Genomic DNA, 26,392 nt, shown 5'->3' on the forward strand with positions numbered 1-26,392 from the left:
AAATAAGAAATAAATAAAAAGACACAAAAAAACGCGTAAATATAAAATAAATCTGTCGTACTACTGTATTTAGATTCAATATATTTTATCAACGAGAGCATTACACATTATAGCAGTCAGAGAAAAAATTTGATAGAAGAAAAAAAAAATTAACTGATGTATAATATTCTCATTGATAAAATGCACTGAAGCTTTGTACAACAGTAAATATCAAATATTAGTGGATATGACACGGTCTTCTCCATCGCAATTCATAATCTCTCTCACATCCGCGTCTGTAACACTTAGAGTGAAAGAGTAAACGACGACGTTTACCGTCCCCTGACATCATGTTTGAAACCGTCAAGTGAAGTCAAGGCTCAGTTGTTTCTCTTTTTTATTTTTATTTTCTGTTCTTCAATTCTTCGTTTCCGTCGTCCATTCATTCTCATTTCTCAGAACAGGAGAACATGGACGTAGCTGAACCCAAACCTCACTCCGAACCTAAGGTCTGGAATTTCTTCAAGCTTCCGTTTCGCCATTCTAGCTCTGGCGCCAATTCTTCCAGTACGACGTCGTCTTCTGCTAACCTTCATCTTCCTCATCATCATCATCACCATCATCATCATCACAACCCTAACCCTCACAATCTACCCCCTGAGGGTTCCACCTCCCATACCTCTAATTCAGTTTCTTCCGTTGCTAGATCGTTTCTCCCGACACGACGTCGTCTCAAGCTTGATCCCTCCAACAAGCTCTACTTCCCTTGTATGTTTTTCAGTTTTTTTATTTTTTTATTTTTGCTTTACTATTGAGGTATGGTGATTTTCCTTTTTTGTTTCTTTGCTTGTATGAAATTTAATAATTGCTTTGAATTTGATCATGATCTAATTTTGATCTTCGCTGTAATTTCTATTTGCCGGTTTTAATTGCAATTTTAAGGCTTTAATTAGACTGTCCCAAAAATAGAAACTTTTGGTTTGGTTAAAAGATCATTGCTTATTTCTTTCAATATGGCTTGAAAGTTAATGGTTATTTATTCGTGTTGCATTTGATTTTTAATGCTGCACTTTCCATTTCTTGCTTATTCATCTGTGTGAGGTAATGCTTTGTCGCTAATCACAGTTCAAGTATTTCCAGAAATGGAAAATTGAAAGCGAGCCGGAGCTGGAGGTTTTGGTATAAGAAAGTGTTTAAAGAATAAAAATAATTTATTCAGTGTTGTTAGCTTCTGCTGTTAATGCTCTCTGATTATGGTTGCTATACTTTTTGTTGGAGTGGGTTGCGGTATTTCTAGCGGTGGAAAGGGTGAATGAATTCTTTTTTGGAGACAATAGGTAACTAAAAAAGAACAAAACAAAAAACTAAACACATAGCCTAGCCCAACGGACACCAATAGTGTCACTATACAGCTCTTCCCTACAACCAAGAGGAGGAACATCAAAAACTTGCACTACCCAGGAGAAGCCATATGAGTAAGAGGCAAGAAAGTCTGCCACTCTATTCCCTTCGCGATAGATGTGAGACATACGGACACACCAACAACGATGTAACATGTTTCTAATACGCCACACCAAGTTTGCTGCATGATGATCAAGATGACACCCATTCATTATAATCTACTGGGCTGATAGGGAATCTCCTGCCAACCACACTTGTCTAAATCCTTTATCCCAAGCCAACTGCAAACCCACCAAACAGGCCCACAGTTCAGCATGCGAGACAGTACCCGATCCTAAGTTTTTAAAGAAACCGAAAATCAAGCTCCTCACGTATGACACCACCACACCCGGACCTGTTACCAGTTTTGGCCCCATCAACATTTAGCTTGACCCAGTCCACAGGGGGACAAGACCAAGCAATCATCCTCTCCACTCGATCTCTTGGCTTTACTGCTTGGTCATTTATTGTCTGTTTGGAAACCTCCTTTAATAAGGAGAGGTTTATGGACCATGTGGATTTTTTTTTTATTTTTGGTTTCCCATGGGGTCCCCACCCATTTGGATGTTTGAATGAGATTAACCCCTTTTTGATGTAGAGAGTGAAAGTTTGTACGGGATCAATATAGAGTGATTGATGCGGTATTTATGGGGAATTTGTTATAAATAGAAGGGAATGGGAGATTATTAAACATACTTAGTATCATTAAGCATATCTAGTCTACTTAATGACATCTCATTGTCTCCTATTTATATAATAGATCTCCCATAAATATAGAATCAATCACCTATAATAATTGACCCATAATTAGTTCTCATAATTAATTGCGATGTTATCTCATACACCTCTTGTTGCACTAAATGGGGTTTTGTAACAATATTTCCCCTTGAAAGATTCACCTTGGTGAGGGCAACAAGTGATAGTCTTTTCCTCGAGATCCCATTGCATGAACTATAAGGGTTATGATTTCTCCTGGGACCCATTTCCTTTCTTGTTTTCCCGCACTTGAAGAGCATTCAATGCATTAATCTCCGAGACATTGAAGTAATCTTTTCATATCCAAAAAAGAAATAATTTGTAGATCGAAGTAAAGAGCATTGTACGCACCCATATGTCGATTCCATAAATACAAAATCAATCACCTATAATAATTAATATTCATAATTAGTGCCAAACTACCCTAGGTTACATTACATGAATTGTAAGGACAAAATGATATGTGAAGCATTATGATTTCCCCCAGGGATCCCATCGCCCTTTTGTATTAGTGTTGTCTTCACTTTCTCACACTTGAAGAGCATTCAATGCACTGGTCTCTGAGCCATATCGAAGTAACCTTTCCATATCCATCAAAGAAATGGATTGTTGGTCAAAGCAAAGAGCATTGAACGCACCCATAAATGAATTCCATAAATATAGAACCAATCACCTATAATAACTGATACCCATCATTAGTACCGAATTACTTGATACGAATAATAATAGGGATGTTATCCCCTGTAACTCTCGCTACACTAAAGGAGGTTTCATAAAAATACCCCCCTCCACAAAGATTCACTTTGACGAGGGCAATTAGTGATAGTTTTTTCTTCCCCCGGGGATTCGATCGCCCTTATGTATTTGTTTCGTCTTCAATTTCCCACACTTGAAGAGCATTCAACGCACTGATCTCTGAGCTATATCAAAGTAACATTTCCATATCCATCAAAGAAATGGATTGTTGATTGAAGTAAAGAACATTGAACATACCCACAAATCGATTTCATAAATACAAAATCAATAACCTATAATAATTGATACCCGTAACTAGTATCAAATTACCCTAATGACTGATACCAATAGTTAATAGGGATGTTCTCCTTTACAACTCTCTCTATGCCAAAGGATGTTTCCTAAAAATACCTGCCCTAAAGATCCACCTTGATGAGGGCAACTAGTGATAGTTTTTTCCTTGGGGTCCCATTGGCTAACTAATGCGAGAACTATTATGATTTTTCTCGAGGATCCCATTGCTCTTTTTATTCTTTTTCGATTGAATCCTATCTATTGGTATCGAAGCACTCAATCTAGGTGTTGTGGTATTAAAAGATGATTCCAAAATTTAAAGGAAAAGAAGCATATTTGTTGTTGAATAATGTGGAGTACCATTTTAGAACAAAAGGAACACAAAAAGTCAAGTTTTCAGAAGCGACAAGGGCAATGAAAGGACGTGCTCAAAGTTGTGGTACCATCTTTGAAGTCATCTCTATCAAGTGCTTCTATTAGGCTGTGCTGAAACATTTTGAACTAGAGTTCGATATAGATTTATTCCTTCAGAGGTGCTAAAATTTCTAAGAGAATTGATACAAGCATCAAGAGTCTCTACTTTTTACCAGCGGCAACTCAAGACCTTACGATGATGGAAAGCATACAATTAGCCTTAGAGAATGTTGCAAATGCACTTCAACAATCCATTTCTTTGATTGATATGGAAAGGTTACTTTGATCTACAATCCATTTCTTTCATGAATATGAAAAGGTTACTCGAATTGGCTCGTAGGTAAGTGTGTTCAATGCTCTTTTCTTCAATCCACAATCTATTTCTTTGATGGATATGGAGAGGTTACTTTGATATGGCTTGATCAGTGCATTTAGTGCTCTTCAAGTGTGGGAAAGTGAAGACAACGCCAATACATAAGAGCAAAGGATCCCCGGGGGAAAATCATATTGTTTCACGCATCAGCTAGCCCTTACAGTTCCAGCAATGGTGCCCAAAGCGAAAGATGGTCACTAGTTGCCCTCACCAACATGAATCTTTTATGGTGAGTGTTTTTAGGAAACCTCCTTTAATGTGAGAGGTGTAAGGTATAACATCCCAATTAATTACGAGTATCAATCATTAGTGTAATTTGATACTAATTATGGATATCAATTATCATCGGTGATTGATTCTGTATTTATGAAATTGATTTATGGGCGCGTTCAATGCTTTTTACTTTGATCTACTATTCATTTCTTTGATGGATGTGGAAAGGTTATTTCGATATGGCTCAAAGATCAGTGCGTTTAATGCTCTTCAAGCGTGGGAAAGTGAAAATGACACTAATACAAAAGAGTAATGGGATCTCCGGGGAAAATCATAATGTTTCACGCATTAGTTAGCCCTTACAGTTCATGCAATATGACACCGAGGGAAAAACTATCACTAGTTGCCCTCATCAAGGAGAATCTTTAGGGGGGGGGGGGGTATTTTTAGGAAACTTCTATTAGTGTAGCGAGAGTTGTAGGAGAGAACATCCCCATTAATTATTAGTGTCAATCATTAGGGTAATTTGGTACTAATTATAGGTATTAATTATTATAGGTTATTGATTATGTATTTATGAAATTGATTTATGGACGTGTTCAATGTTCTTTACTTCGAGCTATTATTCATTTCTTTGATGGACATGGAATGATTATTTCGATATGGCTCAAAGATGAATGCATTGAATGCTCTTCTAGTATGGGAAAGTGAAGATGACAAATGAAAAGAAAATAGAATATTTTATTATTGATGGAGACACAATGTTCTAGGACTTTCTAGAGACACAGGTTAAACAGTCAAGCTAGATAACAAATCAGATAGAAAATTCCCTCTACTTCTCTCGCCCTTTCTGATGTCTGCACTTGTAGGTTCAGAAATACATACACAGACTCAATGTGATATGTTCTTATTTTATACGTGTGCATGTATGTTTCTGAGATCATGTATGCTGTATGCATGGTTTTTATCTTTTTTATTTTATTCATCTCTTACTCTAATGCTCCAATGATTGGTTGATTTACTTATCCACGTGTACTACAATTTGTCCCTTCTTTCCTTAATTTCTTGTGTAGATGAGCCGGGTAAACAGGTTAAAAGTGCAATCAGGATTAAAAACACCAGCAAATCACATGTAGCTTTCAAGGTATAGTGAAACATGTAAACCTGTTTCTTTATTCCCGTTTTTAAATTTTTCTTTTCCTCATTTGCCCTTTTTGTTGTTGAGGTACTTTGATTAAGTCGTGAACTCAACTGTCTATTTTTGCTGTTAATATGTCACAGTTTTGCAGGAGAATAATTCATTTATTGTTTTATAAATTAATGAGTTCTTCTATGATTCTAAAACAGTACTATAATTTCACTATCTATTCTGATAAGATTTCTTTGTTTTTCACTTAATATGTATATTTAGTTTCAAACAACTGCTCCCAAAAGCTGTTTCATGCGTCCTCCTGGGGCTATCCTTGCTCCCGGTGAGAGTATCATAGCAACAGGTAACCAATATTTCATTTCTCTGTATGTTCCTTTGTGTGTAATAAAATAAAAGATAATCATAAATACAAGGTCTAGTTATCTCACTAATTTATATTTTGTTTGCTAGTGTTCAAGTTTGTAGAGCAACCAGAAAATAATGAAAAGCCTGAAAAAACTGGACTCAAATTTAAAATCATGAGCTTGAAGGTCAAAGGATCAATTGATTATGTCCCTGAGCTGGTTAGTTAATTTTATTTTGGCTACAAACTTACAATTGTCATGAAATAAGATGTTGCTGTTGGTTTTTCTCTTATACTATAGCTGTCTGTCTCATGGGCATCTAGCAATCTTGCGACTGTATATCTTCTTAGATTACCTGTTACACACACATTATTTATTCTACTGCAATAAATATTTTGTTTCTTGGGTTTGGTTATAATTAATTGATAGAAAAGGATCGTGTGTTGTTATTTTGGTTTTAATAAATTACTCTATGCATGTAGATTTCATTTTTTTAACCGTTGTAAACTTTATAGCCTTTTAGTTAATGGACATAGCAGGAGAACTGGAGCTTTTATTATGATTAATAATGAGAAGGTTCACTTTCTTTTTGAGGGTTCATTCTCTGTCTCTCACATCACAAAAATGTGTGCACAATCAAATTTAAAGTTCTTCTGTTGTATATGCTTGGATTTTACTTTTCATTTCAGCCACTCTAGTGTCATTCTCTGCTTGACATGAAGATACTTTCCACGTTGTGGGGTCATATTTAGAATTGTTTTTAAACACAAATATTTTTTTCTCTCTCGAAACAGTTTGATGAGCAGAAGGACCAAGTAGCAGTGGAGCAGATTTTGCGAGTTATTTTTCTAGATCCAGAGCGTCCTAGTCCCGTGAGTACTGAAATTTTCAGTGTACATTTGTACATTCGAACCAATCTATGCTTATCACACATTTCATTTTCCCTTTCTCTTCTCTCTTTCTGCACGTATTCATTTATATATCTGTTGCTTTGCTGTGGTTGCGACATTCAGTATAAGCTATTTTGATTGATGTTTATAAGATGTCTGTGTATAATACCATAACCGATTGCATACGACTTATGAGGGTCTATTTTTTCTCATAAGGCTTTGGAAAAACTGAAGCGACAGCTGGCTGATGCTGATGCTGCCCTTGAGGCACGTAAGAAACCTGCAGAAGATGCAGGTCCTAAAATTATTGGGGAAGGGCTTGTCATAGATGAATGGGTCAGTATGTTTACTTAACTTTTGAATAAAAATTTTCCTTGCAATATGTTGTTCCTTTTGACAAAATGATTAATCTATATATAATATCTCTGATTATTCTTTTCAGAAAGAGAGGAGGGAAAGATACCTCGCAAAGCAGCAGGGCGAAGTGGTAGTAGACTCTGTATAGGGTGTTGGTCTGGAATATCTATAATTGAATAGGATGTTTCATTGCAGCCAAGGAAGATGTTATCTTCCGAGAAACAATTAAAAAAATACAGTGACTTTTTCTTAGAAAAATTTCAGGTGAATGGCAAATGTACTTTGGAGAAAACTATGCGTGGGTGTGGTGATCATCCTCTATGTAGATAAATGTCGTTTTTTTTTGTTTTTTTCAGGATTTTTGTTTTGGGAATAATCTTTTAATGGATTGATGTGAAGTAGTGCAATCAAGTTTTCATATGATCAATGTGTCAATATGTTATGCTATGAGATTCTCGACCAAAAAGATACAAAGATTTTGATTTAAAAATAGTAAGTTTGGTATTGCCATAAACTTGGGAATACAAATTTTTAGTAGTATGTTTATGTAGAATTTATCCTTTGTACCATAATGTGATTTTTTTAATTTCTTGTGGTTTCAAGTCATCCTTCATTTCCCGTCAGTTTTCCTGTTCTGAAAGCATGGGGGCAAGGAAGCAGCTCAACAGAGATCCATTGTTGTCCGTGGATAATTTTTCGTATTTGTTTCTTATATGCATGACTCTTTTTTTAATATATATATATATATATGAAAAAAATATTTCTCCGGCAATTTGAGATAAGTTTATCTCTGGCCACCCCAAAACGACGTTGTTTTATTTATTTATTTCCTTATATTAATTGATTCACCTTTAAATGGTTATGATTTTCTTTTTCTCTCTCTTCTTTTATCATCATTAATCCATCTTTATACGGTTATGATTTAGTGGCCGAAGATAAAATTATTTCAAACAGTTTGAGAAACGATAAGTCTATATATATATATTATATATATATATATATATATATATATATATATAGAGAGAGAGAGAGAGAGAGAGAGAGAGATATCAGATATTGTGACACACAAATAATGTTACGCACAATGTTACGACCACATCTTAACCGTTGATTTCCGCCAATCAACGGTTATCATTTTTCAAATCAAACTTATTAATTAATTATTAATTCGCAATAAATGATAACCGTTGATTGACGGAAATCAACGGTTAAGATGTAGTCGTAACATTGTGCGTAACATTATTTGTATGTCACAATATCCTATCCCATATAAATATTAAAAAAGGTCACTTTCGAAGTTTTAGGTTATTTTAAATTATTCGTAAATTTAAAAAACTAAAAATTATTTTTTAAAAAAATTATTCTTGTTTCTGAGCATATCTATTCAGTTGAATATGAGAGCATTAAAGAAAATAAACAATAATAAAATTAAATGAATTTATACTTTTAAAAATTTCAGAGAATTTAATTATTTTTTAATTTTTAAAGTACAAATTATTTTGAAATGAAGATATATCTCTTTTTTCAATAATAGTTACGCGAATAATTATCTTTCTTTACTCGCACGGCACGAACACTTTTAAATGGGCTTAATCCCTAGATGTAAAATAAAAGAAATATGTTGCTACTTGCTAGTCAGTGTGCAGTGGTGGGTGACATGTATGGGAGATCCATGTAAATGTCTTGTCCTTTAAAAGGCCCAAACCAAAGGTTTAATGAAGTAGGTCCCTAAAAGGCCCACCATGTAAATGTAATGTTTTAATGTAGTAGGTCCCTAAAAGGCCCAAACCAAAGGTTTCAACAGAGACTACGATTAAAACATTATATTAATAAAAAATAATTTGAAAATTTAATAAATCTATATAGAACTAAAAAAATTATTATAAATTTTTCTTTTGCGAGCACAAATTGATTATTTTTTGTATTTTAGATATTATTTTTTTAATAGAATGAAATATTTTAAATATTTTGAAGAAGTTCCAGGATCAATTATAATACCTAAACGGCTAAACCCAACTAACAGCTACTGGAAAAAAACCATGATAACTTTTTTTACTTAATTATGATGTAATTTATAATAGAAAGTGCTAACAATAAATTCTTTTATTATTGAGTGAATTTTCATGTTAACTCTACTAATGAAATCAAATTATTTAGTAGGATTTACATGAAAATTCATCTTATAATAGAGGTATAAAAAAAATTACTAGCATTCCTTTTTGTAATAATATTTTTGGAAAACACGTTTTTAATAAGTTTTAAAATAAGTTCAACATTTGCCACGAATTTTTCAACTGAAAATATGAAATTTTTTATTAAAATTTCCGTTATTATTCCCGTACATAATATTAACATCAATTCCATTATCAATTTTTGTGATGAAATGTTTGCCGGAGATTAAAGGTTTATGTCGTTTTTCCAATATATGTCACATTTAGTCTCAATTACATATAATAAAAAAGAATAATGTTTTTCATGTTGTAGAAAATAAATTTTATCGGATACCTGAAAAAAAAAAATTTATTTTCTACATACATAAAAATGTGTGAAGTTCATATGGGGCTATGTGAAAAAAAAAAGAAAAAAAAAAGTGAGCTCCAAACATGTTTATATGTATTGGAGATAAAATTATTTCTGACTATAAAAAAAACATTAATCTCATAATAAAAGCTAGGAGAAAAATGCCTCAGAGTAATACAATTAGCACCAGCTAACAATATAACCAAATGTTCTCAATTGATTAATGCGAAAAGGTAAAACAACGGGCAAAGGGATCTACCACATACATAGTCAATGAACAAACACACAGACAAATCACAAAACTAAGATTAATTTTTTTCTTAAAATAAAAATCGCCTACAAAACAATGAAGTATATTATACGAGGTAACTATGCAGGCCTGAAATGTTGTCCTAGTCTTAGTAGAAGACCAAGAAATACTAAACAAATACGAATAAAAGGTAATAAATAGTGTCTACAATCCGTGATGGTTGGAAGAAAAAAGTTGATAAGAAGGTATTAATAGAATCTTTTGATCATTTTTTTACTATCTTGAAAAAATGTTTTATTATATAAAACTGATTTTGAATACAATTCAAACAAAACGTATCATTGTAAAATCGATTTTTAGTTATTATATTTATGTGTTAAACTAATTTTATCATAATATTAATCATACATAAAATCTTTATTAAATTATTTTTTTCACAGCTAATCTAAACACACTCTAGATAATATTAAGTATATCAAGTTCTTTTGTTTTTTGGTAATCAAGTATATCAGGTTCTTACTATTATAGTTTCTATAACTTAACTCGTTTTTTAACTATCAATCAGTTAAGCAATCTGACAAACTAGATTCACAATACAAAGCTTCGTGACAATTTCATTGCATTTATGAATATTCCTCTATGATTATTATCGTCCTAAATATTTAGATTCTTAGACATTATTGTCTTCTTAATTAATTGGAATAGACTTATTCTTCCTAAACTAAAAGAGGTATCCCAATTTCTAGCTTATTGTGTACATTTTTTCCCATAATTTATCAAATACAAGAGTTGAAGTTATATTCATTAATATTCTATCTAAATTTTCACTTGAATCGTTTAATTTTTTATTTTTATTTTTTGTAAATTTTATACAATAAATTTTGTTTTGAAACTATTTGATATTCATTAAAGTCGTGTAAAGAAACAAGGGAGACATGCTATTCCGCATGTAACTAAAGTTGCAGGACTCTTTCACCCATTAGGGGTTTTAATTTCTTTAATTTATCAATTTGGTATTGGTATTTACGAACGAGGGTCACGCGATGGGAACCCAGCGTCACTGAGTGCCGCTATCATCCCCTCTCGTCACTCTCACTTTTTTTATTTTTTTTTTAGTTTTTTCTATTAAGTGCCGCCCCCCCTCCCCTGGGGCACTCACAGAATTGTGCCAAGTGGTACAATCGGGTTACTCCTATTACCGTAAAACTTCGGAAGGCCATAACTTTTGACTCGGGTATCCAAATCAGATGATTTTTTTTTATTTCACATAACTTTTCGAGATCTACGCAATGACATCTCATTTGACATATTTTATTTTCCATTAATATAGTTCAAATGTGCAACACTAATTACACTTTTTTACAGATTTGAATTATGTTTGTGAGAGATAAAATATGTCAAATGAGATGTCATTGCGTAGATCTCGGAAAGTTATGTGAAATAAAAAAAAAAACATCTGATTTGGATACCCGAGTCAAAAGTTATGGCTTTCTGAAGTTTTACAGTAATAGGAGTAACCAGATTGTGCCACTTGGCACAATTCTGTGAGTGCCACAGGGGAGGGGGGGCGACACTCAATAGAAAAAAGTAAAAAAAATAAAAAAAAGTGAGAGTGACGCGAGGGGATGGTAGCGGCACTCAGTGACGCTGGGTCCCCCTCGCGTCACTAAATGACCCCAATTCGTAAATACCTTCGACCAAATACCAAATTCATAAATTAACATCACAAAAAAACCCCATCGGTCAAAGAGCCAAAGTTGTAGGAGGGGTTTCTTGAATTTTATCTTTTTGTTTAAAAAAAAAAAAAGTTGTAGGAGGGCCCCCAAAAAGATGGCATATGATACCTTATATAAGAAGGGCGAAAAGAGAGATAATGAGTTATCAATAAAGAAGAAATGAACTCCATTTCTTAAATTCTATCTTATCCAAAAACATATCCTTAGAAATGTTATGGTTGAGGAAAAATAGGAATAAAATAAAGCCCCAAAATAAATGGAAAAGTGTCATGCTTTCTAGTTTGCTTCAGTGCAAAGACCGTGACTGAATTGACTGATACCTCTCCTTTTTGGCACCCAAGATTTTGTTCTTTCTTATGAGTTGTGAATCATGATATCAGACATGTTGCATCATTGGTTCATGTCATAGTCACGTTTGTCCACCGAAAGTTCTTACACTCTCATGATTTCATAAATGAGAAAAGGAAAAAGAAAAGGTTACTCAACAATCATGTGAAAGTTTGATTCTTCTCACCCACTAGTACTTGCACTCAAGTTGCCCATGTAATGGGGGAAAAAATTGGGTTCGAAATATGTGTTAGAAGTTAATGGGTTTTAGAAGATAAAATGGCTTCAAAATTTTGAACAATGTAGACTATTTTGACGCCAAAAGTTGGCCTATTTTCTATCTTACATCGCATTATTACATTAGGGAAAATTTGAAGAAAGAAACAAAAAAAAGTAAGAATTTTTTTATAATATTCTGTTCATTTCTGGTTGGCTTACACTTTTTATAACTGCAATTCCAATATCTATCCCAGAAATATGATTGAATCAGCAAGCAATAAGTTTGTCGGAAGATAGTGGATCCATAAGCACCTTCAGCTCCAAACACCTATCCCATCATTTGTGCAATGAACATAGAAAGTTTACTTTCAAATTATTAGTTTGTTGAACTGCTCTGAATTTAAGGCTCTTTGGAATTATGGGGTTTCAAATTGACAGAAAAACAATATCTAACAATATTAATCAATGTGTGTGACAGTAGGAAGGTATCGAAAATTTGTAAAAGCTTATTATATTCATCTGTGATACCTATCAAGCAAATATCTTGAAACTTATCCTTAAAAGTACCGAACACATGTATCTTATTCCGTTTCTTCGTAATTGAGATGGTTGGATCCAAGAGCGCTTTTGTGATATAATTTTCTTACAGTTTAATTTTGAAATTATCCTTTTTTATTCATGATAAAATTTTAATTTTTTTTTATAATTTTTATTTTGTTCAAAAATCTTATCTAATTATAAAAAAAATAAACATTTTTTAATTTAAAAAAATTGGGCTCAGACAAATGGGCCTAATGAGCAATTTTTGTAATTCGGGTTTTATTTCTCTGCATATATAGCACATCTAGCTCCACCTAAAATCTGCAACGTACACAAGATATTTTTCCTTTAGAGAAACTTAAATTGATGTAAATTGGCCAACACAATTGTTCATGCCTTGGTCATGTGTCATATAATAAATATATTTGAAGGAGACAGATAACTTACGGTGTAGTTGTGTCGGAGTTTTTTATATTTATACCATCATCACACATGATTCTTTCTGATTCTATTCCCTATATAGATGGATTCTTTCTGATCATATTCCCTATATAGATGGAAACAGGCACTAAATTAATCTTATTAACTCCAACTCGGTCATTGATCCAATTGAAATATTGGGTCAGTGAGTTAGTGATTCAACCAACCAGTGAGTTACTAGTTCAATTGCATGACTTAGTAAGTATATCAAAATCTATAATTTATATTAAAAAATTATTAACATACTTAAATATGTGTAAAAAAATAATATCGATTCCAAATATTTTTATATGAAAAATAATAAATCACGTATCATTATCCAACAAAGGATCAAACAAACATATAATGCTTGTGATACTGGTACTTCAGGTTCAGTAGACGATATTTTTAACTATAAATAAATCAAAATTCCTCGTATAATGCATAACTAAGATAATCTCAGTGTTGTAGATACATAACATATGTAAGTCAATAAGCAACAAATCACTTAAATATTTCAAAAGAAAATAAACTATTTGTGAATTTAAAAAAATATATTCTGTATGAATTTTTTTTTTGGAAATAATTTTTTTTTATGAATCGAATTAGGTTACCAGTTGAACTGACTGGGTCATCGAATTTTTCAAAAATCCATTGGATCGCAGTGATTCTAGTACTTGACCGATCTAACATAAAAAACCAAACTGGTCAAACAATCGGTCTCGGATCAATCTGGGCCAATCCAATTTTTTCAACTTTGCACCAAACATTACTTTTCAGGGTTAATGATGAACCAAATACCACATCTATGTTGCTGACTTATACCTTGTTGGGCAATGGAATGAGGGAGCCCAAAACCCTTTGCAAATGGTACATCCACTAATGGGCCAAATGACAAACCATAATAAGTGGGCCGACACCACATCTTAACCCAAAACCTTAAGGCTGCAGGTTTATGGGTCTTTCTGCACTTATATACTCTTCACTTAGCTCATTACCAACCAATGTGGCACTCATCACACTTGAATATCTCAACAATCTCCCCCTCAAGTGTGAAACCCACCATTGGTATGCTCTCCCTCAACCGAGTACCCGAAGTGCAAAGTACTCGACCCGCCTCCTAGCCAATCACTAGGCTAGCTCGAGCCCAATCCGGCTCTGATACCACTGTTGGGCAATGGAATGAGGGAGCCCAAAACCCTTTGCAAAGGGTACATCCACTAATGGGCCAAATGACAAACCATAATAAGTGGGCCGACACCACATCTTAACCCAAAACCTTAAGGCTGCAGGTTTATGGGTCTTTCTGCACTTATATACTCTTCACTTAGCTCATTACCAACCAATGTGGCACTCATCACACTTGAATATCTCAACAACAATTGCATCAATTTCAGCATCCATTGCTTTTCGCCATTTTTCTTCTTTGACAGCACTCTCAAAAGTCACGGGATCACATTCTGAAAACAAAGCAAAGTGAGTAATTGGATCTTCAATTCCAGTTACCTCATAATCTTCCATCCAAGTAGGCCTTCTTCTAACACGACGAAGAGATTGAGTTTCTTCTTCGTTAACTCCAACTACTGTTGGTGAGGATTGACTAGCTGAAGAAGTTGCAATGGACGAATTTTCAGGCATACTAGATGCTGAAATTTGCTCTTGTTCAGAATCAATATCACAAAGAACTTCGGTAGGCTGCTGCATATTCCAATCCCAAGTGTTTTCTTCGTCAAAAACAACATCCCTGCTAACCACAATTTTTTTCGTCAGTGGATTAAATAATTTATATGCTTTAGATGTATCACTTACACCTAGAAAGACACATTTTTCAGCCTTGTCATCAAGTTTTTTTCTTTTCTGTTCCGGGACATGAGCATATGCAATGCATCCAAAAATTCTAAAGTGATCCACATTTGGTTTTCTCCCACTCCAAGCCTCTTCTGGCGTCATATTTCGAACTGCAAAGGTTGGACTTCTGTTTAAGACATGAATGCACCAGTTTACTGCTTCTGGCCAAAACGTCTTTGGAACTCTTCCTCTTACCAACAAGCTTCTAACCATGTTGAGGATGGTTCTATTCTTCCTCTCTGATACACCATTTTGTTGTGGTGTATACGCAGTTGTAAGCTCTTTTCGGATGCCATGTTCTTCACAAAAAGCTTCAAATTCTTTTGAGCAATATTCACCACCACGATCTGTGCGAAGTGTCTGAATCATCCTTCCTGTCTCATTCTCCACACGAGCTTTGAAATTTTTAAATGTAGAGAAAGCTTCTGACTTTTCCTGTAAAAAATAAACCCACGTTTTTCTAGAAAAATCATCAATGAAGGTAATTAAATATTTTTTACCTCCATTAGAAATTGGATTTATTGGACCACAAATGTCTGAATGCACCAATTGCAAAATTCCCTTTGCTCTCCATAAGTTCCCTTTTGCAAATTCAGAACGATGTTGTTTGCTAACAACACATTCTTCACATACTAACATCAACCATTTTTTGCTGATGATGCCTAGGCAAGGCTTTTGATTTCAGAGGAAGCCAATTTAATGTCTCTACTATACAGCTAGGTTAGAATGCAACCCACGAAGCAACCTAATAAACATAAATTTTTGTACCAATTTATAACCGACTGCCAGATGATACACAAAAGCAATATTATGTTCATTTCTGGTTGGCTTACACTTTTTGTAACTGCAATTCCAATATTTATCCCAGAAATAGTGGATCCCTAGGCACCTTCGGCTCCAAACACCTATCATATCATTTGTGCAATGAACATAGAAAGTTTACTTTCAAATTAGTAGTTTGTTGAACTGCTCTGAATTTAAGGCTCTTTGGACTGGGGTTTTAAATTGACAGAAAAACAATATCTAACAATATTAATCAATGTCTGTGACAGTAGGAAGGTATCGAAAATTTGTAAAAACTTATCATGTTCATTTGTGATGCCTATCAAGCAAATACCTTGAAACTTATCCTCTCTCTTTTTTTGGGGTAAACACCTTTGCAACTTATCCTTAAAAGAACCGAACACATGTATCTTATTCCGTTTCTTCTTAATTGAGATGGTTGGATCTAAGAGCGCTTTTGTGATATAATTTTCTTTCAGATTATTTTCGAAATTATCCTTTTTAATTTATGAGAAATTTGTAGTTCAATTTATATTTTGTTCAAAAAGCCTATCTAATTATAAAAAATGTAAACATTTTTTTAATTTAAAAAATGGGGCTCAGACAAATGGGCCTAATAATCTATTCCACATACCGAGCAATTTTTGTAATTCGGGTTTTATTTCTCTGTATATATTATACAGCACAGCAGCTCCACCAATTATGTAATATCAGCAAGGTACACAAGATATTTTCCCTTTATTAGAGAAACTTAAATTGATGTAAATTGGCCAACACAATTGTTCATGCTTTGATCCTGTGTCATATAATAAATATATTTGAAGGAGACAGATAATTTATGGTGTAGCTGTGTCGGAGCTGTTTATATTTATGGAAACCATAATTTTATGTTAAATGAAAAAAAACTATTTTATGTTATTTATTATAACTATATACTTTGTTAAATACATAGTTATAATATTAAATTTTTTTTTTTATCTTTTCAAAAATTTTCGACTGATGTAAAGAGAAAAAAATTAATATTATAATTATATACTCCTAAAATTATATAATCATAATCAAATGACATAAAATAACTTTTTTTTTATCATCATTTAATACTATAATTATATACTCTTCGGATTATATAATCATAAATAAATGTGATAAAATAATTTTTTTTTTTATCATCATGAAAATAAAAGGGTCCCTATATTTATACCATCACGCGTGATTCTTTGTGATCCCTATTCCCTGTATCGATGGAAACAGGCACCGAACATTACTTTTCAGGGTTAATGATGAGCCAAATAGCACATCCGTGTTGCTGACTTATAACTAAACTATTAGGCCATTAATGAAACAACAATACAACAATTAACCATTTTTTTGCCGATTATGCCTTGGCAAGGGTTTTAAATACAGAGGAAGCCAATTTAATGTCTCTACTAAACAGCTAGGTTAGAATGTAACCCAGGAAGCAACCTGATAAACTTAAATTTTTGTTCTCATTTTATGGAAATGAAAGCAACAAATTTCAAATGCGCATAATAATTTGTGCAATTGGATTAATATAGAAAAGTATCCTGTAAACATTGTTCACCGAAACCAGGGGACCCTAGATAAAAACAACCCTTCAATTTTTAAGGACAATTCAATACATTGAAACTCACATTGACATTAGAAGTATGTTTTACCAACAACAAAAGAGAGAGGGGGAAACTAGTCACTGAGGAAAAGAAAATACAACAAGGGCTAATTACACATTCTTGATAGTTCTCTTATCCATCGCAACACCATTGCCAAAATCGTCATGCTCAACGAATTTGGACCAGTATGGGTGTGACCTCCAAACCTTGCCCATCTCTTCAATTGGGATGCCCTTAGTTTCAGGCAGCATGAAGTACACAAAGAATGTCATCACCACCACAAAGAAGCCAAAGAAGATGAACAAGCCAAACTTCATGTGGCAAAGCATGGACAAGAAAACTTGAGCAACAACGAACGTGAAGAACATGTTCACCGACACATTGATACTTTGAGCTGCCGATCGAATCTCCAATGGAAAGATCTCACTAGGCACCAACCAACCAAGGGGACCCCATGACCAAGCAAACCCTGCTACATAAATGCAAATGAACAGCACCACAACTATGGCATACCACTTTGGCAAATCACCAGGGTTTCCATCAATTCCAAACTTTGCTCCAATAGCAGCTGCAACTATAGCCTGTTCACATAAATCAAATATTTGATTAACAAATAAAATGGACATAAGAATCCTATAGCTCACTATATATTTAACACTTTCTTTGAGCTTATAATCATTTCATAAGCAATAAGCTATCTCAAATTAATGTACACACTAAATTAAAAAATACACGTGTCAATTAATCACTCAACCACTTCCCATTAAATCCTGATTAATGAGAGTGGAGTGAGGACAAGAACAAATCCGTGACCTTTCAGTTATAAAGAAGTAGCTTACCACTCGCTCTTATACATGTCAATTGATATAATAAAATAGTACATTGAAGATTAAGAAAAAGGGTTACCTGGCATATCATCATCTGAACTCCACCCTCAAGGAAAAGGGCTCTCCTACCCCACTTATCAACTCCATAAATTGAGACTGTAGTAGCAACAACATTAACAATGCCAGTGATCACAGCAGACATTAGGGAAGCATTACTCTTAAACCCAATGGAATTAAACAACACAGGTGCATAAAACATTATGACATTGATGCCGGTTAATTGCTGGAAGAATGGAATCAAGATGGCCATAGTGAGGTGTGGCCTATACTTCCTCTGTAACAAGTTTCTCCAAGGGTGTTCAACTTGCATGGAAGCTTCACTAGCTGCTACAAGGTCATTGAACTCTTCATCAACATCATCCACACCTCGAACTCTTTGAAGATGAGCCCTGGCTGCATCGCGATCTCCACGTTCAATCATGGAATTTGGGGTGTCAGGAAGGACGAGTGATCCAACAGTAATTATAAGTGCAGGTACCATAGCACCACCCAAACTCAACCTCCATCCCCACCCTCCTTTGATTTTGGCAAAAAAGTAGTTCAACACATTGGCCACTAGAATGCCAATTGTTATTGACAATTGGAAACCAATATTCAGAGCTCCTCTGTATTTGTAAGGAGCCATCTCAGAGAGGTAGAGTGGCACAGACTGTGAGAAATTAAAAAAATATATAATTAACAACATTGATGTAGAATCAATTTATGAATATCTAGTTCCCAAGTTATTACGGAATATATATATTTTAAAAAAAAATGTCGTAATATAGGACTATGGGTTCTTATGTACTTGTTACGTTTTTTTTTTTTTTTTTTGGTGGGGGGAATTCATTTTGTTTTTTATTTTATAAATTCGAGTTTTGAATTCAAGTCCGTGGAAAATGATGTAAGCGGAGGTGGAAATGCGATGCGCGGAAGTCACACGCAATGAAAAACGGGGCACAACCGCACAATAATTGCGCCACTAGGGATAAAATATTTACGGTACACTATCACTGACTCAGTGAAACGGTCAAATTAAAATGGAATATTTTTTTTGTGATGTATATATAGAAAAAAATTTGATTTAAATGTAATTTTTTAATGGAAATAACGGGTACATCATATATATCAAAAATACTCTCCCACCTTGCAGTTAGAGAAGTCAGAATTAGCTGAGATATCAAACAATAAAGTCGAGAAATCAAAAGCCGTGACTTTTGAGCTGAAGGATAAAATTATAAACATATGAATGAATGCCTTAAAATTGTGTAAATGCATATTTACTATGGAAAATATGAATGTCCTGTTATATGACAGTATCATTTCATAGACATATTTTTTTGTGTCATAAATATTTACCGTTTACTATGTCAGTAACATTATACGAAAGACCAACTCTTCTGTCAGATTATATAAAACATAAAAAAAAAAAAAAAAAAAAAAAATCATTTTATATTAGAATCACTATAACTCATAATTTATAGACAGATCTGGGGAAAGAGTTCAGTTTCAAAGAATAGTACAATAGTTCAAAACAATCGTATTAAACGACAACACATCCTTATTATTCTATTACTTCAAAAAAAAAAAAAAAAAAAACTCATGATTAAGTTTTATGTCTGAAATTGAAACATCAGAGATTTTGGACACTACACAGTCAGAGAATATCGGAGACATACCCCATCGAACAAAACCCAAAAAAAAAAAAAACAGAGTAGGAGATTGAAGAATGAGACAGATACCTGATTGGCGAACCCGATACCAAACCCGAGCAAGATCCGACCCACGATCAACATCCAAACGCGTTGGGCGAAGCCATTAATGAGGGCACCGACAAGGAAGAGCAAACCACCGAAAAGCATGGAAAGTTTCCGGCCAAACCTACGCGTGATGGTGGAAGCAACCAGCGACGACAACAGCGCCGCCAGGTACAGCGACGACGTGAACATCGTCAGTGTTTGGCTGTCGTACTGACAATACTCGTTTGTCGATTTGTCGAGGTTTTTTTTCCGGTACACCGACGGGAAGAACTTTAACAAAAACGGATCCATAGACGTTACCCCACCTAACCGAAACCCATTAAAAAAATAAAAACGTTACCTTCACAGTTCATAACATAAACATGTAATAACCAAATCACACATAAAAATTAATGTTTTCTCATAAAACAAACAGCTAGAATAAATATACATGGGTATATATATATATATGTGTGTGTACAATATATATAAATATATATACCAGAAATCCCAATATCGTAGCCGAAGATCAATCCACCCATGGCTGCAACTATACATGTTATGGTGACAAAAGGAGTGAGGTTTCCGGGGTACTCTTTGCCCCCTTCTCCGGAGCTTATTCCTCCGACGGCAGGCATTTTTTCTCTCTGTTTTTCTTACCTTAGTATCAGAGAAAATGATTCAGAGAAAGTGAAAAGGAGAAAGAATAAAAGGAACAGAATGAAGAAAAACCAAGATGGAGCTTTTAGAAGAGCAGTGGCAAGTGTTTATATAGAAAGATTGTCGCCGATTTATTTAACTCTGATCAAACTGTTGAGCTGTAAATAAATATAATATGCAAATTATAAAATATATGAAAATTAAAAGAAATCATTAAGTACAGTGTGAAGATGACAACTCAGCTTACCGAACTGTATAAAAAACATCACTTCTTCTTAGAAATATTATATTCTCTGGCAAAAATAATAAATAAAAACCTTAAAAGGAGTAAATGAAAAAAAAAAAAAATATATATATATATATATATATATATATATATATATATCATATTGGATTTGTAATTAAATTTATTATTATAATTATTCATTCAAAATTTACAATATTTCAATACAGTTTTTTTTTTATGGATTTAAAACTTAAATCCTGATATATACAGCCCAAGCCCAAGAGGTAATCCTTATAAATAAAAGGCTAAGATCCTAAGTACACATTTTGAACTCATTTACTACTTCTGTCAACACCTGTGCACACACCTACATATTGGCTATAAGCCTATTACTTGTGCGCAATAATTGAGATATTGGCTATAAGCCTATTACTTGTTCGCAGTGTTGGGATATTGACTATAAGCCAACCAGAATATATGTCTATAAGATATCTCTGAGTGCATACCCTACAGTATTATTCTACGGTTCTCTAAGACCGAACACTAACTAATACTTGAAGAAATTATTAACACCACAAATTCGTAACTTAATTTAAAAAATGATTTCTTTATATTATATAAAATTTCATTTTATGTACTTAAGAGTCTCAATTTTTAGGGTTCAGTTTTTTCTGCAACGAATGTAGACAACTTATCTGCATTGAGCTCAAAACGACATCATTTTGGAACGAAAATGAAGGTGTTTTTATAATTTTAATTTATTTCAGGATTATAATAGTTTTTATCATTACAATTTTTTACTTTTTTAACTCCAAAACGACGTTACTTTAGGAATGAATTGCGAAAACACTTTTTTTGCTATTTTTATTACCCAATTCTTTTCTGATATTAGATCAGATCTCTGCATTTTTATTTCTTGAGAATTTTGATATATTTTTTTGTTTTTGTTTTGGGTAAGCTGAGGGATAAAAACCCACGGCAAAATTTTGCTATATTTAACATCAAAGAAACATAAAACGTTTTACATATTTTTTTATTTATTAAATGATTAATTAAAAGGGTTGACTATAAAAATTTAGGATTAGTTTTGGTCATATTTAAATGTAGGGAAAAATGTTTATCTTTTTAAATGACACAACTTATATCCTTTCACTCTCACAAAGAGGTGAGACCTACACTTTTATTTTTTTTGACAAGTCATTCTCCTCCTTTATCTATATATTTTTTTCTCTTAAAATAATACAATTTTACGTCCTTTAAAATGACACACATTTTAACCCTGAATGTATGAATAATTTTTGCACTCTGCCTCTCTGGTTCTATCTGTCTCTTTTGTGGTCAAGTGTCCTGCAATAAAGCCCGCAATGTTAATAGGGATTGGACGGTGATGACACGAAACGTTTTAAAGTCCTTTTCAAGATTTCTCTTCCCTCAATTCAATCCAAATTGGTTTTCATTTTTGTAAGGCATTACTGAAATACAGTTGATGGGTTTCACACGTAGGATACTACTCAGATTTTAAGAGGATTTAAATTGGATTGCGTGTGTATTAAATTGATTCTTTTTTATAGAGATTCTATTTATTACAAGGGTGTGGCTGCTGAGTCAGCCGTTATATTTGGAAGAAAAGTGGCATTTACACAATTAAGGTTTATCCAAAGTGGAATATAAGGAAAGACCTGGGGGTGGTAATGGATAATGTCGGATTAATTGAAGGGTAGATGGTGGTGGTGGATTATGTCGGTGTTTGTAGTTAAAAAGTAGTTGTGGAGAGGATTCGGATACGTGACTTGCAAGGCCTTTACAGCAAAGATAAAAGACCCTTCACCGTGTGGGAAAATCAGAATTTCTTATGCGGGATAACTAGAAAAAATTATCAAATGAAGTCAATTTTCTTTGAGGCATGGATATTGCTACCTACATATTCTTAGCCAAATCGACAAATTTTACACAAAATATTTGTTTTATTTATAAAATGATAGTGTTTACACATTTGTAAGAGTTTTAAACAAAAATCCCACTTAAAGTTAATTCTCACATGAATGAAATAACGATCACATATGTAACTAAATCTCCGGTATTTATTTTAAGATTGTGATAATTTAATACTTGTAATTACGAAATCAAATTCATTTAATTGATCTGCCGACGAGAAATAAGAAAGTCATTTAATATACCTAATCCAACCTTGTACATATACATTTCAATTTGTAACATGCATGAACTTTTGAATAAATCATAATTATTCAATACACTTCAACTAAGTAAACCATTTCAGTGCATAACTCACGAAGTTAGTCTTATTCATTTGACTTCATACTTTAATTAAAAATTTAGTTCATGATAATGAGGATTTGTAATTCAACTATGCCCATCCCCATATTCATCTCGCTTTCTAACATTCATCGTTATTTATTCATTCATATGATCACGCTTTTTCTCCGCATATAAACTGTAAAGTTATTAATAATAACCACGCAAAAAAGATGTGATTAATTATATTCACGCTTATAAAAATAAGGTTTAATTAATGATTTGATCTTTATATTTTAACTTAAGTTTTAATTTTTTTTTTTTTGATAACAACTTAAGTTTTAATTTAGTCCATATATATACAGTTTAAAATTATTTAAAGTCCTTATTTTAAAAAAAAAAATGGTTCTTGTTTGTTGCGTTTATTCTTTGTTTAAAGTGAAATTGCAGAAACATAACAAAGATCGTGTTGCATTATTTGAAAATTATAAGGACCATCTTACATTTTTTGAATATTTAGAGACCATTGTTCTATGGGATTTTGAACTATAAATAATTAAATTTGGAGTAAAACTATAAAGACATACTGAGTAATTTAACCTACAACTAATCACATGAAATCACTTAGTTGGTGATATTTATTGATACATATAATAATTGACATTAAATAACAGTGACAGTCTAATATTATATTTTTGAATTAAATAATTAATATTAGGAAAAGAAGACTAAGCCCCCTTAAATTTTGACTCGTTTTTAAATTGACTTAATTAATCGCTAAAGGTGGGTGCGGTAGCGTTATGGTGTGATGATTGGGTGCATTTACTACATCATAAATCAGGATTTAATATAATAAATTGTTCAATGATGTAAGTTTAATGAAAAAGGTGTTGCCACATTGACATCACCCTTAGTGAGTTAACAAACCTTTAACGAAGAATTTATTGAAATAATTACTCAATTTTAAGAACTAATTAAAATAACTTTAAAGATGATGATGCCAATTTATATTATAAGAATGAAACATTACATGTTAAAGTAAATCATAACTAGCATAAGGGTAAATGCCCGTTTGAATGAGCTTTTATTTTTTTTTAAATTGTTTTTTTTAAAATAAAAGTTTTTTTGACAATTTTTAGATGTTTGGATAACAACCTTTTAAAAAAGAAAAATTTAAAATAAAAGTTAAAATGTTGCTTTTTTTTATAGCCAGTAGTTAGTTGCTCTTAAAAAAAGTAGAAATTAAAAGATAATATATATTTTTTTTAGAAAAAAGATGATATAAATTTTTAAAATACAATTTTATCCTTTTTTTATCATACCTATTTTATCTCTCCTTATTTCACGATCATGCTATTTTATCTCTCATTTATTATAATTTTATATATAAATGTTTTTTTTTATTTTAACATCCAAACAATTTTTTATGTAAAAATAATTTTCAGATCATACATTCAAACATATAATAACTTTATCTTTAAAAAACAAATATTAAAAAAAAAAACAAAATCATTTTTTCAAAAGCTCATCCAAATGTACTAAAAGCCATAGAGGTATATGGGATAAGTGGCAGTTTGAGAGGGAAAATTGGGATAATGTTGGATACGGAGTACAAAAACCGCGGTTCAGCGGTTGGATGATGTATGCCATGTAACATGTTTCGTTTTTTTTTTTTTGGATAAATGTAACATGTTTCCTGAACTCGCGGAAAAGGACAACGAATACTGGAAATTTCTTATGTGTTCCTGGGGGCTTTTTTTAGCAGAATCATGCATATTGCATGCTAAGTGTTATGTGGGCTCCACTAAAGCACCTTTTAAGGGCTTGTGTTTTTACTTAATTTTTCTTCTTCTAGGAATACCAAAGAAGATTTTACTTTTTACCAAAAAAGAAGAAGAAGAAGATTTTACATATTTTCTATTCTCGTATTTTAATTTGTATAGATTAATTAAGCAGCGGATTGTAAAACTGATTTTCATTTTGCTTTTCAATTTGAGGAGCAAGCCAGTTCAACCGTTAAACAGACACTTGATCTTCTCTAGTGCATGATGATGGCATTTTCTCTGCTTTAACAAAAGTGAAAAGAAACGGAAATCTCTCTAGGTAAAAGAAATTCTCCTTAGGAAGCTTCTCATATATAAATAAGATGTGTACAAAACAAAAGTTGACTTAAAGAAAAAGAAGTCTATCCCAATGTAGGAAAAGGGAGATATGAACTGGATAATTTCTTTTACATAGCCCTCTCTCTCTCTCTCTCTATCTTTAGTATATTATTCTTCTTTTATGTTCTCCTTATTTTACTCTTCTATCCCAGTTCAAGACAAACTTCTCTTTAAGCTTTCTTCGTTTTGTAACTTTTCTTCTATGCCTCGTGACATCTTCCTTTATTTTTCTCCCTTTCCATCCTTTTTCCCTTTGTTTTTTCCTCTCTATTATTAAGACATAATAGACTAGTAGCAAGTTTTCTTAAGTTCACGTATGTGCTAGCATTCTAGAAACTGAGTGTTACAAGTCCCATATTGGTTGTATAGGAAATTAATATCGGGTTTAAAAGGCCTTGGGCACTCTCACCCTTTGAGCTAGCTTTTGGGGTGGTGACCTCAAGGTCCGTAACAATTGGTGCTTTCATTGAGAGTTGAGGCCATGGAAAGGGCTACCTATAGGCTGGATTAAGGTGCCTTTGGGCATTGAATACTGATAGGTGAGTGAAGTCGCCCAGAGGGGAAAGGGCTACCGTCGGGTCAGTGTCGATAGAGTGAAAGCCGCTGTAACAATTGGTGCTTTCATTGAGAGTTGAGGCCATGGAAAGGGCTACCTATAGGCTGGATTAAGGTGCCTTTGGGCATTGAATACTGATAGGTGAGTGAAGCCGCCCAGAGGGGGAAAGGGCTACCGTCGGGTCAGTGTCGATAGAGTGAAAGCCGCTGTGGACGTCGGCCCTTAAAATGGGTGGCAATGTTACAAGTCCCACATTGGTTGTATAGGAAACTAATATGGGGTTTAAAAGGCCTTGGGTACTCTCACCCTTTGAGCTAGCTTTTGGGTGGTGACCTCAAGGTCATTCAAACATAGTAGCTTGGTTCAAAGAAAGTAAGCGCGTATGTAAGCAGTGGTGGGATTTTCTTTTTGTGCATATCGCATCCTCCATTTTCGGCCTTACTTTACTCTTCTTGAGAGTGCAATATGGGTCCCCTCCATGTAAAGTCACCCGTTTCCCACGTGCCTTGAAGAATTTCCTATGCACATTCCCATACAATAATAGGAAGTTATAATATAACCAACGTATAGTTGTGCCTTATCTTGAGAAGAATGAAATTCAACGCGATAACTAATTATAGTATATCACTAAAAATCAAGGTTGCTATTTTCTCATTTTAAATTTAACCAGGAAGC

General features: G+C 33.2%; 2 protein-coding genes across 2 annotated transcripts; one reads left to right on the top strand and one right to left on the bottom strand.

Annotated features, from left to right (window-relative positions):
• The first annotated feature begins 361 nt into the window (after positions 1 to 361).
• On the top strand, positions 362 to 7,406 carry LOC133290124 (vesicle-associated protein 4-2-like). The gene is made up of 7 exons (XM_061488184.1): positions 362 to 747; positions 5,278 to 5,348; positions 5,616 to 5,697; positions 5,805 to 5,917; positions 6,493 to 6,570; positions 6,805 to 6,924; positions 7,031 to 7,406. Exons 1-7 carry the CDS (start codon positions 450 to 452, stop codon positions 7,091 to 7,093), a joined length of 825 nt encoding a protein of 274 aa, XP_061344168.1. The 5' UTR covers positions 362 to 449; the 3' UTR covers positions 7,094 to 7,406.
• Positions 7,407 to 17,193: 9,787 nt separating this feature from the next.
• Positions 17,194 to 20,562, bottom strand: LOC133290123 (sugar carrier protein C). The gene is made up of 4 exons (XM_061488183.1): positions 20,363 to 20,562; positions 19,864 to 20,186; positions 18,162 to 18,791; positions 17,194 to 17,836 (listed from the first exon to the last, which is right to left on the bottom strand). Exons 1-4 carry the CDS (start codon positions 20,496 to 20,498, stop codon positions 17,366 to 17,368), a joined length of 1,560 nt encoding a protein of 519 aa, XP_061344167.1. The 5' UTR covers positions 20,499 to 20,562; the 3' UTR covers positions 17,194 to 17,365.
• Between the last annotated feature and the right edge of the window lie 5,830 nt (positions 20,563 to 26,392).

The sequence above is a fragment of the Gastrolobium bilobum genome, unplaced genomic scaffold, assembly GCF_033153095.1.
Source record: "Gastrolobium bilobum isolate Gb01-03AN ecotype WA unplaced genomic scaffold, APGP_CSIRO_Gbil_v1 utg17599, whole genome shotgun sequence".
NCBI lineage: Eukaryota > Viridiplantae > Streptophyta > Magnoliopsida > Fabales > Fabaceae > Gastrolobium > Gastrolobium bilobum.